The sequence below is a fragment of the Tachypleus tridentatus genome, chromosome 7 (assembly GCF_004210375.1).
Source record: "Tachypleus tridentatus isolate NWPU-2018 chromosome 7, ASM421037v1, whole genome shotgun sequence".
NCBI lineage: Eukaryota > Metazoa > Arthropoda > Merostomata > Xiphosura > Limulidae > Tachypleus > Tachypleus tridentatus.
The window spans coordinates 49,604,454-49,623,944 of record NC_134831.1 but is presented as its reverse complement, the minus strand read 5'-3'; the positions used below and the strand labels follow the sequence as shown (position 1 = coordinate 49,623,944).

The 19,491-nt window shown below is 32.8% G+C and overlaps 1 protein-coding gene and 1 long non-coding RNA gene across 17 annotated transcripts in view; one reads left to right on the top strand and one right to left on the bottom strand.

Annotated features, from left to right (window-relative positions):
- The window catches only part of LOC143255619 (uncharacterized), a 167,817-nt gene that overhangs the window by 71,490 nt on the left and 76,836 nt on the right, over nt 1-19,491 (top strand). For all 13 annotated transcript variants that reach the window (XM_076511548.1, XM_076511554.1, XM_076511552.1 and 10 more), the window contains exon 3: nt 18,778-18,906. In XM_076511548.1, coding sequence (XP_076367663.1) covers nt 18,778-18,790 — 13 coding nt within the window. In that variant the 3' untranslated portion in view covers nt 18,791-18,906. The remainder of the gene's footprint in view (nt 1-18,777; nt 18,907-19,491) is intronic.
- Nucleotides 1-19,491, bottom strand: part of LOC143255620 (uncharacterized) — a 148,051-nt gene that overhangs the window by 80,042 nt on the left and 48,518 nt on the right. Inside the window, exon 4 of one of the 4 annotated variants that reach the window (XR_013030759.1) lies at nt 16,510-17,905. The exons of the other annotated variants lie outside the window; for them this stretch is intronic. This is a non-coding gene — a long non-coding RNA (uncharacterized LOC143255620). Of the gene's footprint in view, nt 1-16,509; nt 17,906-19,491 lie in introns of those variants that run through there. 4 annotated transcript variants of the gene reach the window in all.

The following is a 19,491-nucleotide window of genomic DNA, read 5'->3' as shown; positions in this document are numbered from 1 at the left end:
ACTAGAATATTTATGGGATGTGTGAATTTGACTTTATAATGTAAATTTACTTTTACGGGTTCTTTCGTAGAAGAATATCTATCGCTGATGAGTTTCAGATCAATATTAGTTTTAGTTACCTGATCGTCAGTATCTCTTTCATTTTTACATTTTAACTGGTGAAACTACATATTATGGCAAAATTTTCGTCAGCAATTAGATCACATTTCTAATCTAGATGTTTGGAGATGTTTAAGCTTCACGAGCTCTTTTATACGTTGCTTGCGTTAAAATAAAATAAAACAAAATTATACCCATTGTATTAAATAAAGTTTGATTCATGATTATATTTCACTAATAAAATTACTCGGCAATGCTGGACGTGAGACGTAGTGTTTTATATGAGAACATGGGTTAAACCCTTCCACTATTTCAATTCAAATCATTCATCTGATGCAAAGATACTCATGCTACGTGCAACGTTAAATGTCATTTTCAGTTGAAATCTGTTTAATGTATTTTCCCGTTAACCTCCTCTCTCAGACGAGCCGTTATTTGTAATATAAACTAGTAAATTTGAAATAGCTGACGAATTATTCACCTGATTGCTTATTCATTTACAACCAGTCTTTGAGGGTCCTCCTGCATTTTTTTTACCAAATTTCACCTAAACTGGAATAGTCAGACCCTCACAAAAATGTTGACTCAAAGCAGGCAGATGGATAGGAGAACAACTTTATGTGCCTATGTATATATTATATATGCAATTGAACTACTTACAAGCTTTGTGGGTATTACTGTGTGTTTAATCACGACGTTATTATTAAATAAGTTAATTGCTGTGCGCATATTATTTTAATTGTGTTTTTTTGGCATTATGACATAATGTTTGTATTCCTTGCAAAGCTGTAATTCTGCATTTACATTGAAATGAATTTGTAAATTATGCCTGATTTGATAGGCTCGATTTTACTTATTTATTCAGAGTATATTCAGTTTATATTAAAAAGTAAATTGGTTTTGTAAAAATAAACAATAAATCATGAAGTCTTCAGTTAGAGACGTTGGCTAATTGATTGTAAGGTGGTTTATTTAATGTCACTAACCATTGTAAAGCATCGCTTCTTAGTTCTTAGCAACCATGCAGTGGTGAAATAACACGTATGTATATGAGGTTGGTTTGGTCAACAACTCGTATGCCCCTTGTTAGGAACTCGTAAAATTAAGTGCATCAATAAAAGCTTGTTTATGCACGATCCCATAGAAGATATTTGAATTGGATATGTACTTGTATAGGGATTGGTTACTCACCATTCCTACCGTGAGATTTAGCATGCGTATTACATACTGATTAATGACATTTTATTTGAAACGTTCAGGTGCTGGTCTGATTGACTATGACGTTTAACTTTTGTTGAGGCAAAAGGTGTTTTCTTGTTTAATCATCACGATATTTTTAATCCTTCTGTTGTTGATAAATCTCATTTTATTCTTTGCAATACATTTTCTCTAAATCTGCTGCTTTTACAAGCTTAATACGTAGTTGTTGGCTCCAGTCTTATACCACAAATGTAGGTAGAATTTTAGACTGGATTGTATTTGGGACATATTGATATATATTTATGATTCAGACTATTCCTTGACCTGTAAACGTATTTTTTACTACTTCTTTATGTTTGATACCTGTAATGTTAGATTATAAAAGTTAAGTATTTATCAGATTTTATAGACCATTAAAGCTAAGCGTTTCCTTGGAAACTTTTGAAAAAATTAGGAGAATAACTAAAATACAAAACTAATTATCGCTGTCCGATTTCCAAATTTACCAACTTGGTATTGCATCGTATCTTTCAGGCTGTTAAGTTAAAGAGTGCGTTATGGTGAAATGTTAAATTGAGAAAGTTCTTAGCCGAAATTCGATTCTAAAATTATATCCCACCAGTATATTTAAGTCCATGTAATCTGGGGTGCAACACCATCCTCGTTGAAAACCGTTTTATGCATTTTATGCAATATTCCTCCTGTAGAGAAGCAATTATAACATTTCCAACTTCAGTCGGTAATGTTTACTATGACAAATAAGTTATTTGGTTGTTTCTCAGAGAAATTAAGCCAAATGACAAACATGCTCGTAAATTAACTATACCTGCTCATTGTATAATCATCACTGAATGAATACATGTGGGTTGTTTTATTCTAAGATGACAATGTTGCGAGTGCTGGCCTAATCCATATAGGAGAAAGTGATTTTCATCAGTCCATATGATGTTGTCTTTAAAAAATATCGTTCATTCCTTCTTTAGTTATTTGTTTCTTTTAGACAAAAGCCACATTTGACTATTAGCTGTGTCCACCGCGGGGAATTGAACTCTGGAGTTTAGCGTGATAAATCCTTAACCTCACTGCTGTCCTACTGTCATGTAAAATCAAATATTTCTTGTTGTTCTCCTGACAGCAGTTCCAGGGTAACATCAAATATGCAGGGAAACATTCTTTCTGTCTTACTCATGACTGATGATTGTTTGAGTCATCTGTTGTGCTCTGAAATCCAGTATGCATTTACGAAATTCGTGGAGTCAGTAAACACTATAGTTTGATTGTTCCAGCACTAACTGCTGTATTTCCGATTCTTGTCGTATCTTCAATGAATGTTGTGGAGCACCTTCATGAGTTATATCACCATTCAATCTTATTTGTTCAAGTTTTATCAGTTTCCGATAAGTCTCATTACAGTATGAGTTTCTTCGCCATCTTCTCGTCAAAAAAAATCTTACTACTGCAACAGTATTATTGTCATTGTTTTAGTAATACTTTGAATGAGCAATTCGTTTGTTCAGACACAACCTGTTATGAGTTATTTCTAAAAGCAAAATGAATTACAACATATTTGATGCTGGTTTTGTGCGTTTTCCAGTGTACAATTTCATTATTATCTCCTTTCTCATCGTCTTTGTTTTTACTTTACCAACCAAACGTTTGTTTGTCTTTAAGTACAAAGCTAAACAATGAGGTATCTGTGCTTTTCCCACCACACGTATTAAAACCCGAGTTTTAATAGCCTTAAGACTTACCGCTGAATCGCTGGAGCGCATATGATAATGTTTTGATAATTAGTTCCAATTATGGACGTTAACCTAAACCAACTGACGTTATAATAACCTTTTTCTTTTGTGTTCGTATGGTTTCCTTATTAAAGAAGACGCAGTAACATTATTAAAGTTTTGCAAAGCATTCAGTTACATTTGTTCATTCCTTTTGACAACCTCTTAATGTGATTCATTCTGTCAGAGAGCTGAGAAACTAATGAAATTTACATGTTTCTATAACAGATATTTCTGTATAATTTACAAAAAAAAACTATCTGATCACAAGATACAGGTATGCCGTGATAAATAGTTTTCTTTCCTCTAAGCCCTTGCTGAAATAAAATAAAACAAGATGAACCTGTAGATAAATTATGATTTCTGGATCTTTTTATTGTATATCTTTCGTGTTTGTATAAATTTGCAATAAAATATAATACATCTTCTGTTTTTGTTTTATGTAGACGCATGTGTTTTATGTATTCTACAGTCTATTTTTTATTATTTTTCCTCGTATGTCAGAAATAAACTTTGATTGAACTTGTATCCAAAGTCCTTAAGGCCAAACAAATAGATAGAAGGTCATAAAAGCACAAGTTAGATTTCATGTTTCTTGTATACACGGATATAGAACTTACTTTAGGTATCTAAAGTTCTTAAAGGCTAGTTATTAAAGGCCAATACAAGGTTTTTTTCTACGTTTGTAGATAATTTTATCCTATGATTTGCATTTATAATTATTTAATAGGTTAAGCTAATTAATTATTTATTTATTTTGCATATAATCGTAATTATAGGTGCTTCAAACTCTTTGTTCAACACAAGATTTATATATATCGCCGAGTCATAACTAAAGTTACGTCCATGTTCTGTTTTTGCATCTTAAGAGTTTCAAACATTTTCAGCTCCTATGCGAATCTGTAACGCTAAAAAACTGAACTTCGATACTCGTGTAGCTTTGTGTTGGATTTCAAAAAAGAGTTATCCATCATAAAGGTCCATTATTACTGATTCATCAATAAGGTTCATCGCCATTCTGTTTTAATATCCCAATGTGGACTTTCTTATGATATTCAAAATGTATTTGAAGTTTCTTTGAAATTATCTGTTAAAAATGACCTCAGACTAACTTCAAAGGAAGGAACTTTTACATTAAGGCAAAGAGTAAATGGTTGTATGATGTAAATATTGAATATCAGAGATAGAAAAATAATATCAATCTCTTTTTGTTTTTCAGAATGTGTTCATATTTTAATATGCGGTGAAGCTGATGAACTATGGACAGAAGTGTAGTAGACATAATATGGTATTCATTTCATACCATTATAACCATTATGTACTCTATATTTTGTTGGTGTGCGGTTTTAATCAATGGATGATACAGGCTTTGACTTCAGACACAAAATGAATTAACATTTCAAACTTTTTTATCTCTATATGCATATATATAAGCGCTAATGTCTCCTTTTCACTCTGTGGGTATGTTCTTCAAGTACAACCGTATATTTAAAGCTGCAAACTACAAATTCTATATATAGATACAAATTTTTATAGCAAGTAACATGGGCTATGTGGCAGCAACCTTACAATACCGTTTTGAGACCAATATAGCAATTTTTGGCAAACAGGACAAACAATTGGCCTTAAAAATAAAATACCGGATTTTTTGGAACTGTGCAATTAATAGAGCTATTATTTACGTTTCTTCTTTGTGTGAAGATTTCTTTTAATAATATACGATTTAAAAACTTTGTTGAACCTTCATTTGTACTCGTTCCTTCCATCCTTCTTTCTTCTACACACCTACTTTCTAACTTCCCTTAGCTGATAAAAAGGCTGGTGCCTTCTTACGAACATTAATGTACATTCCCTTAATTAGATAGGCTTACTTCAGCTATATCTTTTGCTTTACTGGCCTGTACTCGCCAGAGTCAGCTATACGATGACTTTACAAAAACGTTTGGTATCGGATTAATTTAAATATTACGATGTTTTGCAACTAGAAAAGCGTGAAGAACTTATTCAGGCCAACAAAAGGTAGATAATTTTTTTAGAAACTTGAAATGTCATGCAAAGCACATGCAAGAAGCAGTAGGAGAAACGTATCCAGTTTTTCTCTGATTAAAATAGCTTATAATTTTTTTCTCACATTGATATTTTATTGATTTTATGTAAAATATTTAATCAGGTAAAAGAAATATTTTTGATATTTTTTTCAAAAAAGGTCATGATCGGTATGTTGATTTAATTGAAACAACTCAGGATATTTTCAGCCGAGCAACGCCGGATACTCTGCTAGTAGCGGATAAAGAGTGAACCAAGTTGTTCCTTTTGGTTTGTTTGTTTTTGAATTTCGCGCAAAGCTACACGAGGGCCATTTGCGCTAGTCGTCCCTAATTTAGCAGTATAAGACTAGAGGGAAGGCAGCTAGTCATCACCACCCACCGCCAACTCTTGGGCTACTCTACCAACGAATAGCGGGAGTGACCGTCACATTATAATGCCCACACGGCTGAAAGGACGAGCATGTTTGGTGTGATGGGGATTCGAATCCGTGACCCTCAGATTACAAGTCGAGTGCCATAACCACCTGGTTATACCGGGCCTCAGCCAAAATGTATTTAGTTTATACATGGTAATTTATATTTAATTCATTACTCAGCTATAAGCAGACAACAATTTTGATAATTAGGTGTATCGACCAATTGTTAACATTCTGTCTCAAGTATACGTTTAAACTGTTCCTGCTGGTACAGTGGTAAGTCTTTGGATTTACAACGCTAAAATCAGGCTTTCGATTCCTCTCAGGGGACTCAGCAGATAGCTCAATGTGGTTTTGCTATAAGAAAAAACACACACGTTTGAACTTGTGCATGATTTTCACATCGCTATTTTCTTAAGAAGCAAGTTGAATTATTCTTCAATTCGAAGATCTAGTTGATGCGACATGTTTTTTTGTTTTTTTAAGTGAGAACAGAAACGTTTATAATATAATACAGTTACTTTTCTTTCTAAAATTAGACGGAGTGGGTTTGGTATTAAGAGGCAATTTACATAATGGAAATATTCTTTTCGCTGTAGTTAAGTGGCATTAAAATAATGGAATGATCCTTTAAATGCTAGAAATACGTCTACACGCTTAAGTATACGACTTAGTCACAATATTAAAATAAATATTAGCGTGTATGTTAAATTAGAATAGCTGTGAAAAGTTAAGAGAATGATGCGTTTTCAGACATGCGTAAGTATGTTCTGTTTTAATTCCTTCAATGGCAGACGGTTAAAGGCCTGATTTTGAATTGTTAGGGTCATAGAGCTTAATTATAAACTTAAACATTCTGCGTAGTTTGGCACGAAAATAAGTCTTATTTAACTTTAAACCCAGCCGGATTCCTAATTATGGGCTTATTCTGATAAAACATGAAAATTGAGGTTTCCGTCGACATTTACTTTTATATGCACGTATCTTTTATAATGCGAGAACTGGGCTTTGCGGTTATTGGAACTATATTGGAGGGTAAAATAAATGGCATTGGTATTTTTCAACTTAATATTCTGGAAAGGATGTGTAGTCTTAATCGTAATAAAAGAGACGTTTGGAAATTTTGCACTTCTTACTTTGCATGCGTCGAATTAGGTAGAGTAATTAGGAAAGATTGCTGGTTTAATGTAGCCCTGTTTCACAGGGGTGGTTTGGTGGAGCGATTAAAACAAAAGACCACGCTGTGCTTGTGGCTTCCGTGAGTGTTTCCTGATGGCGTGACAGCGTTGTAGAATAAGTTGCCTTTTTGTACAAATCAATATTTATATCTGCAGAGCAAGCCTCCTCGGTCTAGTTCGGATAAAACACAGCCATAAACATGCTTGTCTTTGTTTGGCCGCCTGCATTAAATTTTCATCAGGATTTAATGCTGATTTATTCAGTGCCGTTGTGCGCCAGACCAAGAAGCCCCTATATGCCAGGAAATATGTGCTTAGTGTGCCGGATTGGGCTAGATTGCAGTTTTATGTGTTTTATTAGTTTTGTGGTCGCACTAAACATGTCTAAGACTGAGGGGAGGGGGCAACTAGGTTGAAGAAGGGGATGGGGGTCGAGGCGAGAATCCACGCCGTGGTGTATTACGATAGAAGAAAGTCGAGAGCTAGCTTCTTTGGCAGAGATTTTCCTTACTCAGCACCATTGCTGGTAAACCACCTAGCAATAAACATCACTATAACGCGAATCGATCTGACCCACGTGAGCTCATGAAGTTGTGTACTCCACCCCTGACCGTATCACATCAGTGAAAGGGACTGCAGAATTTATGAAGAAATTGATGAAATTTTCTATTCAAATAAAATTAGAAATAAAAATAATCACACCCTGTAAGAAGTTCTACACAGCAACTGGTCAGGAAAGTTCCTAGTTACTCAGCACAACAATTAGATAATTGAGGTAATTGTGAAAGAAAATATGCTGAAATAGCACGCGTCGATGGCGTCCTCGAATTCTGATAGTTGTTAATTCATCGTCGTTAATCTTTTGTTTAAACGATCGATAAGAGTACTGTCTTGTGGGTTATATTGAACATTTGTGGGTTATATTGAACATCGACAAATGGAAAATTTCCATAGTAATATGTGGTTTTGTTTTTGGAGCAAGCATATACGACAGGAGACATGTAAATATTGATAGACATCAAACTGCTAACAAACAAAGGTTTTATGTTTTTCTCTCTTTCAATTAAATTTAAGAACTGGTTAATTAACAGGTTACACTATTTTTCAAAGTTTTTGAAAACACGTGACTAATCAGTACATCCAGTCAAATACACTGGTTAAAATAACTTTCAAAAGAATATGTAACGTCTGTGTTAAAATAGTGAAATAGATGAAGTAAAGATTGATGATTTTGTAGAAATAAACCACGAGTGAAGAAAATATTTAATATGTTGTTAGTTGACCATCTAGTCTGAAGTATTTAAGTGTAAGAGATTTATTGACGATGTCACCATTTCCTTTCGATCATACTTCTTAAAATATCCAGGTATGATCATTGTAAAGAAATATTGATTTATGTTAACATTCTGTTTTTTTTACTATGAATTAAATCTATTTTGAGTTATTTGAATTTCCATGATATACCGTTGACTCAAGTGAGACATAAACTGCTTTCAAAGCAAATATCTTTATCTTTGGTTTAATCTAGTGTTTTCGCTGTAACCAAACACTTCAAACCAAGGTTGATTCTATTGCATCTTTCTCATATCTAAGACTGTAAATTCGACCTAATTGTGGATTCTTATTCAGTGAATTAACTTCGGACGTTAGTGTTTCTATGAGGGCATACAGTGCGATGTTACATAACTTTGAACATAACTTTATTGAATTCGTTATCGATGAAAATATTCAATGCATGTCTCGAACTTTGTAATAAAAATCCATCAGCGGCGATGGATTTATTTCATTTGAAAAAGTAACATACTTAGGTGGCCTTGATGGCAAAACAGACTGTGTATTAGTATTTAAGTATCACTCGTTATATTGCATTGTTAAGATGAAACTTTTAACATACGATAATCCACAAATACGTTACAAATGAAATATATGTGATTATATGGCAATATAATTAGCTTATATCTACCATAAGCAATTTCGTACAGACTCTCGTTGAACTGTAATAACAATTATCGTCGAATAGCTGAACTATGGTTGAACTACATGTTATGTTAACATGATACCATTTAGGCGAAATATTATAAAGAACTTAATCCAAATAGCTAGCTACCTTAATTAAACTAAAAATATATGTATATATATATATAAGTAGTAAGTGACTACTGAGTTTAATGATTTTAATGTGCAAGTTTCAGAAATTATAATAATAATACCATCTCTTTTGATTCACTTAGATAACTAAGCGTTATTGTTTCAGCAGTAGAATGTATGGTCGCATGTTACTGAATCAGGTTTGCTTTGTGACATCTACAATTAATGCCCAACGAAGTTTATTTCATTTATTGGGTAGTCTTATCGATCATTCCATTTTTTAAATAATTCTCCTTTTGATTGTTTTAATTGCTACACTTGCTGTTAATGATTATTTAATGCTTTTAAAAATAAAAATGATTTACTGAAAGAATATAAGGGAGCCTTTCCGATAGTTTAGTGTATATCGAACGGGCACATTGATCCAGCTATTCAAACACTAATTAGGGACTTAAGTGGGGACTAAATGCCTAATATGTGTTTAGTAAAAAAAAAAAAATTATCCTATTATGAGAAAACAAATTACCTACTAATATACAGCCAGTGTAATTATATTCATCATTCTAACAGTGAACTTGTATCTTATCCCTCTTCATGTTGATAACTCGTACATGTTGATAAATGCATCGTTTTCGTTTTGAATTGAATTCTATCACAAAGTGCATAAGTTTCTTTTTAAGTTTGTTTGTTTTTGGTTTTGAATTTCGCACAAAGCTACACCCTGGCTATCTGTGCTAGCCGTCCCTAATTTAGCAGTGTAAGACTAGAGGGAAATCAGCTAGTCATCACCACTCACCGCCAACTGTTGGGCTACTCTTTTACCAACGAATAGTGGGATTGATCGTTACATTATAACGCCCCCACGGCTGAAAGGGCGAGCATGTTTGGCGCGAAGGGGGTGCGAACCTCAGATTACGAGTCGCACGCCTTAACACGCTTCGTCATGCCGGGACTTTTTTTTTTTAAGCTAAAATTCTCTGTGTTATATTCTGAACGAATTGTTTTAATATATAATAGCAGTTAAGGCACAGAAACTTCGTGGAGCTTTTCATTTATTTCCTATCACTTTGACACTTCTTCACTTATAAGAGTAGTTAATGTATCTTTATTTATTGGTAGTGTGATTTTTGTTTTCTTTAATGTTTTTCAAACGAGGATAATCCATATTTTTTTTATAATAAATGTGAATGAATTAAAAAGCATGATTAAAGAATTCATGCAATTCTTATCTTACTCAAAATTAGTCTATGGCTACTTTAATAATTGACTTTATGCGGTATCGAAATCTAGATTTTAGAATTGTAAGGCCGCAGACATACCGCTGTGCTACTAGGGGGCACTTTTAATTCATCATTTTTTATTCATTTGTTCTCATCCTTATTCAGGAAATAAATTGTTGTATACAATATATGAGAACTAAATCCTTTATTTATTATTTTATTATATGTTAAAAATGAATGAAGGCTTTCCAACTTGATTTACAGGACATAATGTACTAGCTGAATCTATAGCTCCGTTTTACCTTGGTACGGGAAATATTCAAGGAAAAATAAATGTATTAAATAAAATGTATTTTGAAACATAGATATCATTGTATATTTATTTTAATATTGATGTTTTAGTTAAATACATATTGAGAAATGCATGTAAGTTATACTGTTAAATGGGTATTGAGAAAGGCCAATTTACAGATTTCGGACATTAAAAATCGTTTAACTTCATTGAATCAACTTGTATCGGTGTGAGGCCAGACAAGAATAGAGAGCTAGCTAGTTTAAGCGAAGTGTAACAAGATCAACTCTGAATTAATTCACTCATCGTGAACATTCGATAAAATATTCATTTCCACATCAGATAGAAGACTCAGTGTTGTTTGTAAGTTTGTAAAACTTTTGTATATAGATTTGTAATATACATTAATATATATTGTATACTTGTTTGTACATTAAAGTTTAATTGTGTTAATAAAGTAAATTGTGTGTATCAAACTTATTGGCAAATATTATATATTTCATTCATATCGACATTCAATTAACTTCTAAATTAAAATTAAAATTTATGGCTATTTTAAATTGTAATATGTAACATAGTAAATCGGCCAGTAATCAGAGATAGATTATAATAAGTAACAATAATAAATTGGGACCTCGTTCGGGATCTGAATCAGTGACAAAATTCGTTCTAAGTTCAAATTCAAATCTTAATTCACTTTCTATTTATCAGTGCTAACATGATTTGATCATGTCTGATTATTAAGGTTTTCTAGAATCACCCTTCCTCGAACAGCTAGAAAGATATAATAAAAGTGAATTGTTCGAAAGTGCCAAAGTTTTAGAATCAGAGGTTAAGAAACCAATGAGAAAAAACAAACTGTAAAGCATATTATTGAAATATTAGTCGATGATGATTTTTTTTTCTAAGGAAGCATTAGGGGAATATTTTAATGTTCTCCACTAGCCAATCAGAGTTTAGTGATAAAGTTAGAAATCGAGCTTGAACAAACTCGTATCGAAGTTGAGAAAGAAATCAGGCTGAAAGAAATGGAAATTAGACTCAACTCTGACGGACGAAGGAAAAATGGCAACTATAAACTCATTGATACATTTAATGAAAAAGAGTTGATAAATATTCCCAACATTTTGAGAAGGTTGCCTAAACCATGGAATGGCCCATCGTAAAAGGGTCATTATTATTGTTACAAAGTGTTTTAATTTGGAAAATACAAGAAGCTTATGCTGCTCCCTCTCTAGAAAATTGCACCAGCTATGATAAAGTTGAAGCAGCTATTATTAAAGCATACAAACTTATTTATCATGACAAGTTTCGAAGTTATTTCAAGCAAAATAGCCAAACCTATATGGAATTTGTCCATGAAAAAGAGGTTTATTTTGATCGATGGTGTAATTCTATATATGTTGGCAAGAGTTTCAACAAACTAAGATAATTTGTCTAATTGAGGAATTTATACATTGTGCAGGTGACGACTTTAAAACTTACTTGGATGAAAAGAAAGCTGAAACACTATAAGAAGCAGCTACCCTTTCTGATGATTACACTTTAACACATAAAATAACTTTTCACAAAAAGAATTTTTTTTCCATCTCAGCAAAAACCTGTATCTGTTCAGTCCACTAAAGTTGATGATTTTCTAAAAATCTGGCTTCTCTGGTTCGAAATCTTCTAACAGTTAAGATGAAATTTAATGAAACTCATCAAGGACTTTTTGTTATTGTTTTTTTTTTAAAAAAGCCTGGTTATGTTATGTCCGAATGTCTGCTTGTTGGTGTTTGAAAAAGAAAAGAAGATAACACCCACTGTGTTCGTGTCCCCATATGGACGTAGTTTAATCAGATCACCCCATGTTGTTGATTTGGTCACTGTTAAAAAAACTGATGTAGTTAGGGAGGAATTTATACATTTTTTTCTGTTGATTTTATGTCTTTAACAAATGATATTGTTAATTCCATACCCATACGTATTCTACGTGATATGTGGGTGATTCAATTATTGTTATATACAAGTTATATTGCCTTTAAGTTCTGCCACTGGCGTGTTTGTTGTTGCTCAGGGTATTGTAACAATTTGTTTTCAAGAAGTTTAGTTGGTTAAAGTGTTTTGAAAACTGTCTTTTAGAAGTAATTATTATATGTTCATGTACCTGCTTTAAACTGTTTATTGTGCTCTGTATTAGCTATGTTATGTTTTATGATTTCGTTTTAATATGGAATGTATATTAAATCCCATTTATCTTGGCTGCTGTGATGTGCCATTATACAAATTAAGCACTTAGTCTTCTATAGTTTTGCCTGTAGCTAAAGGTGTTTAACAAACAATACAATACCTAAATATTAAGCTGTTCAAATATCTATTTCACTGTAGTGCGAGTAAAATTATTTTGTATCGTGCATATAATTTGGTTTGTATTCCAAAGTACGTTCAAAGTAATATTTATGAAGATGTCTATATTAAAAATTAAGTTACTTAAAATTTTGTTTTTCGGGATTCATTTATTTAATTCATAGATTAGTCTTGAAGTAATTTTTTTTTAAGGATTATAGGTATTTTCAACAAATAATATTGTGAGTTTAATTCTGGATGGTCCTCTATAGGCAAACATAAGGAAACATGTATTGTAATTTTAGTGTTTCTGCTACCTCTAATATATATGTATATATTATTGGAAGTGGTTGTGAAACGATGTTAATAAGGGCGAAAGATGTAATACATCTAGTTAACGTCTGAAAAAGAAATGCAGCAGAGTACAGTTACATGTTGATAGCTGATACAGTGATTGTTTCTCATGCAACCAGTCAGATAAACCCAACAGTATATAATCTATACAGGCAATCGTACTATGCTAAGTAGTAGTAGATTCATTTATGGATTCCAGAACTGAAATATACAAACGTATGGAAGTTAAAGTCTTGACAGGTTAAGAATACTTCATGATAAAATATGCACCAAGATTCAGTGTTTCAGTAGGAGCTGTATGCAAGACTTTGAATAGTGTATGTGAAACTGGCACTGTTAATAATAAAACTGTAAGGGGAAGAGGAGTAAAACACTACAACAGTGATAGTAAGTATGTCATGATAATTTCTTTACGAGAGAAACTTATTTGACTACACATCTTGCCCTTAACCTTGTTGTAAATACAGCTGTAATTATTATCACTAGAACAGTAAGATACATATCAGCTTGAAATGGTCTAACAGACACATAGCTGCTCCAAAACCACTGCTAAGACGAGATGACTAAACCAGAAGACTAGAGTAACAGTTGGGACACAATGAGTAGAGTAAGCAGAGTAGGAAATGTGTTTTTTATAGATATATCTGAGTTAGAATTGTTCAGCAACAATGAACGTATACTTGTTGACGCCAGAGAAGAGAATCCTATCATAGCGAATGTGCGAAATCCACTGTAAATCATGGTGAGGGATGAGTACAAGTTTGGTTTGCATCTAAGCCAATGATCTATGTAAATTGCTGACACTTTGACAGGTGTGTGTAGATTTTTATCCAATATGTAATTCACTTAAAAACACGAATCATCAGGCGGGTATTAATTTTTAGAACGAGGTCACAAGTTGTTCTTAATAAATCAAGCGCGAAAGGACACCTACATTTAGATTGCATGTCGATAACGTACTGTAAAATTAAATTAAATGTTTTCATTTTTCACTCTGTGCAACCAAATTAAGTGGTTATGGCCTGTTTCCACGGCGTAAAAGAAAGAGTATTAATTTTGTCAGGCTAGCCTCATATGATTGCCAATCACTCTTTTTCAGTGATAGCTAAAGCACTCTCACGTGCTAATAATTTTCAGTATAAATATGCCACTGAATGTTCCATGCCGCCTTCAGTTATCTGACTCAGCAATACACCTGTAGTGGTTTCAGATGCATAATTGGGGACTGACGTCATTTAATTGGTCTCATCACATGCAACACTTTTAAATCCTGATTTACAGGTTAATTCTTGAGTTTATGTGTCTGTTGGGGCTGCTATTGACACAAATCCAAGAATATACTTTATATAGTACTCTGCAATTCCAAGGAAAGATCTGTACACCTTTGTTTGTCTAATATTTCTCCTAATATCTAATAACTTTTACTTTTGTCTCTACAGGACAATCCTTTCTCCCCCCACGTGACCTAGAGACTCTATACAATCTCTTTCAACCGTTTACCTGTTTTTGCTGTTAGACCTACTTTACGTAACTTGTCTAGTAATTCCCTCTATCTTCTTAGTTGGGCATTCGAACTGTTCATGAGTATGCCAATGTCATCTAAACAGACTATCTTGTTTCCCGAATCTCCATAAGGCGTTATCCATTAACCTCTAAAATGTTGCTGGAGAATTTTTTACTCCTATGGACATTACATTAAACTTAAATAGTCCAAACGCGTTAAAAAAGTCGTTTTCTCGTTATCCTCTTCCTCTAACTGAACTTGGAAATAACCCTTCAATAAATCGATTTTACTAATGCGCTGTGCTTGGCTATCTTCATTTATCATATCTTCCATGTGAGGTAATGAGTAGTAATTAGCGATAGTAGTTTCATTCAACCTCTTCAGGTCAATGCACAACCTTACACTATCAGTCTTAAGTACTAATAATATAGACGATTCATAAAGACTTCCTAAAGATTTCCTAATTTTTCTTCATTTTAGCAACTTCTCTATCTCCTCTTTAAGATCTCTCTTTAAATGGTTCCTTTATCACAACATCAAAAGTTACTTTTATTGTGTGCTAAGACTTTTCAAGACTTGGATTTTGTCTTTGGACCAACTTCTGCTACTTTTATATGTCTAGTGACAGTGTAAACTACTGTCAGAACACATTTATTTCCTAGCTAATATGCGGGAGAGCTCTTTATATAAGTCTTTATATTTCCAAATATACCTGACCAATAGTAGTTTTTACTGATCATCTCTTTGGTTTTAATTATGCCTAAATGTCTAGCTTGTCCCTTTTCTATCTCTTTGATTTTAGCTCTCCTCAAATTATTTCTTTTATCACAACATTAGAATGTATTATTATTATGTGCTTAACTAATCAGGTCTGCTTTGGCCTATCATCATAACCTCTAAAATTTCATGCACTAGTTTTACAATGAAGTTCTCCTTTCCTTCATCAACTTTACTGCTGTCTTGTTCCACACTATTTAAATGTCTTATTTGATGTTTATTTTTATTTCTCTGAACTTCCTGTGATAATCCTCTATACTTAACTCTAAAACATCTGATTTCACTACATCATACTTTAAACCTTCTGCGTTTCCAATGCATTATAAGCTACTAGCGCCTTTTCAGGTAATACAGGAAGTAGTTTCTTCACCATATCCTATGATTGCCATTCTTCTGCTCTCGCTAGGTATTTCAAAATAATAGAAAATTACATCTTTCTCGCTTTTCCAAATTGAGGTAACTACGTCCGTATGGTTCTTCTTTCACCATGTTATCCTCATGGTTATGGCTTATCTTCTAGTTCTAGCTCTAAATAACTTTTACCCGCTTTTAGTTCCAAGCATTTATTATCAACTAATAGTTTCATTTTCAACTGTATCTTAGCAAGCTCTAAATTGTTACTGTGATAACCTTCGCGGATACCACTCGCAGTTCCTGTATATTTGCTAAGTTAAAGGCTAGAAAAATCACCTACTGTGACTCCCACTTTAACTTCACGTATATCATACATTTTATAATTATTACTACATATTATACCAGGTTTTGTACATTTATTTACTAACTGACTTTCTCGTCAGCGATTTCTAGTTCTCATTTATGCTAACGTTTATTCTCTGTTTTTTAACAAAGAACCACACAATTTACAAGTAAGAAGTATATGTCAAAACCAAAACCCGGCTTTACTGCTTCATCCAGTTGACTTTCTTTCTCGGTTCTTGTGATGTTATTCCAACTCCAATCTCTTTTTGTTGTTGTTGTTCTTGACGAGTTTCTATTCCGAACGTATTTTTTTTTCCTATCGGTGAGCACATCAGATAGACCGATGTGGCTTTGCTATAATAAAACACCCACAAACAACCGCTTAACGAATTTATTAACTGCAACTTCTGATAAAATTTTATGTAAATCGCTTGGGCACGATTTTGTTACGACCAAACAATACTTAGAATTGTCTGTCTTTTGTGATGTTTGTCAACTTTATAGCTATAAGAAATTGACTCATGCTTAGGTAAACATAGCAATTTGCTGTTTATTACTATAATCAATAATACATAAATTTAGAACTAGGTTCTATTTCGTATTGGAAGTGTTTTATTTTTTTCTTTTGCCTCTTTCAGCTTATTTCTTTTCTCTCACATTTCTTGGTTTTGTTTTTCCCTTGATCTCCTGTCTTCCTTATTTTTTTCATAAAATCATGACGAACAGGTATCTTTTCTTTTTGACCTTCCATACATGTTTCCGTTATATCGGATTACAGTATTTCATAATGATAGTGAGTCTCATAGTTTCCACGGCGGTTTAACAAGAAAGGTGGCCTCTTAATATAATAATTTTCTTTAGTCTCCTGATTTCTCAGGAACTGACCAAAAGTCATCAGCTTTCTCACGCTTCTCTATTTCAACTGATGTACTTTACGCTTAACTTTACAACGCTCTTTTGTATTTACTGTGAAGTGTTTTGTACCATTAACAGATCCATCGTCTAATTGTCATTACTCGTTGTTTGTTATCCCTGAATTAAAAACAACAACACCAAAACATTTAGTGCATTAGCTCTTTGCCACTTTTTCCTTTTACTTCCTTCCTGACTTTCAGCAACCAATTTTATGGAGAGCAAAGAGAAGTTTCGAATAATAACCACAATTATAGTTTACGTCCACATGGGCGCTTGACAGCAGTCTATACATGTGCACAGAAACGAGTGATAATTTCATATGAACGAATCACTATAGTAATTACCTAATCACTAACAGCGCTCGTGTTTAACATTTATTTATTTTTTCATATTATGGCTGGTTTCTACTGTGTTTTTTTATTTTTATCGTGTTTGTCCACGTTTCAAGATAACAATACTTATTACTTGTTTTTATAAACTTCTTCAATACACTTGTTTGATCACACTGGTTTTATTTTAGCTTATATAAGATTTAGGTTTCTTTTAAGCATTAATTTGCAAACGTTATTTTTTCAGCCCAACAACTTGCACTTAAAATATTAAAGCTTCTCGTCAGATATAATTTGAAACGAAACTTTTCTCTACCAAAAATTTTACAGAAAATTCTCTTTTCGACTTTAGACATATCTTTTGTTTGTATGTTAGTGAACACTCTTGAAGGGAGTCCTGCATGGCAAGGTGGCTGGGGCGTTAGACTTGTAATGTGAAGGTCACGGGTTCGAATTCCCGTCACACTAGACATGCCCATTATTTCAGCCGTGGGGGCGTTATAATGTGACGGTCAATCCCGCTATTCGTTGGTAAAAGAGTAGCCCAAGGGTTGACGGAGAGCGGTGATGACTAGCTATCTTCCCTCTAGTCTGACACTGTTAAATTGAGGAAAGCTATCGCAGCTAGCCCTCGTGTAGCTTTGGCGAAATTAAGAAATAAACAAACGCTCTTGAAGAAGCTGTGAAGAGAAACGTTGAGTGTTTAATTAAATAAATACAACAGTTGGTGATATATGATCGTTCATTTATAGTATCAATATTTATTCTATACACCAGTATGGATCACAAAAATTAAATAATGAAAGCTATCTCAATGCAGTGGGAATGTTAACTATTTATTATCATTCAAACTTGGGTTATTCTCTATTTCAAAGGGAGATTTTCTAATTTTTGTATTTATATTCCGTTCTCCGATATCTTATATTAACAAGTAAACTATTCTATTTCATGTATGTAATTTATATTTCTTACATCAAACTCCCATGAATTATGTGTAGTCTCGTTTTTGTGCTAGTCTGATTAGTGAGGTATAAACATAGGAAGTTTATTTTTATTTTGGAAAGTTGGCAAACCCAATTAAAGCCGTAATCGTATCTCTTTTGTTCGTGGCTACATTTTATTGTTAGAAACAAAGGTACCATTATTTGAAATCTCTCCTTTATATTTTTCGCATAAATATACCATGAGACATCTATTTACGACCAAAATGTGGATAATAGCAATGGCTATCATATTTTTATGACTACAATATAAATACTCTCTCCATACCAATTTGGTTATACAATTTCATAGAAAAATCAAATACCTTTTCACTTGTCAGTTCTCTGAGATATTTTATTGTAATTTAACTATTTTTATATATTATTGTATGTATTAAAACAAGCCGAAATTATGTATAAATATACAAGCAAATTATGGTTAAAACTATATACAAACATTTATATAGTTAGTTTGTAGATTCGATTGAGCTTCTTAAGTTCAGGAACGTTATATCTTTATCTGGAACTGAAAAATTTGTAACTTATCATTTTGTATTTTTACTTTATTTTAGTGACATCGCTTAACAAATGACTTTCAACAAACCCGGTGATTTATTCCAGTCATTTTCACTCTACGTTCAGTACTTCTACCTTCTAGTGGAAACCAGGTGAAAACATTTTGTTCGTATAACCCCTTTCAGGTAAGCTGTAATGTTTGTTTAGATTCCTTTGATCATACCACTCTCATCTTAGTTACGTGTCTGCGTATTTAAATGACGAAACAAAAACAGTAAAATAGTTATAATGATAATACAATACAATATAATATAATATAATATACCAAGAATATTAATTATTTTACTTTTAAATACTATTAAAGTCAGCATATCAGTAAATAATGCTTTTAGCTTTTAGCTTTTTCCTTTCAGAATAATCCAGTTTCGTAGCGAATGTAAAACTAACGTATGCTCCGAGTTAGATAATACAATCATTAACTCCTTGAGCTATCTCATGGATGTAAAATCGAATCAAACTGTCATGTCCGTCACTGACTTGAATTATTCGGTGGACAGTCAGGAGACACTTGAATACTTTAATGGTATTGAGTAATACAATCTCCCTTGACAGTAAAACCTAAAATTCTCTCAAATATTAAATAGATGTAGGGGAAGCAATTTATGGCTTTACGTCTAGTCGATCACGTTATCTAGACACATTTTCAACAAACTGATATAATATAAGTTATACCTCAGAAACCACGACATTAGTGACTGTGCATCTCACGA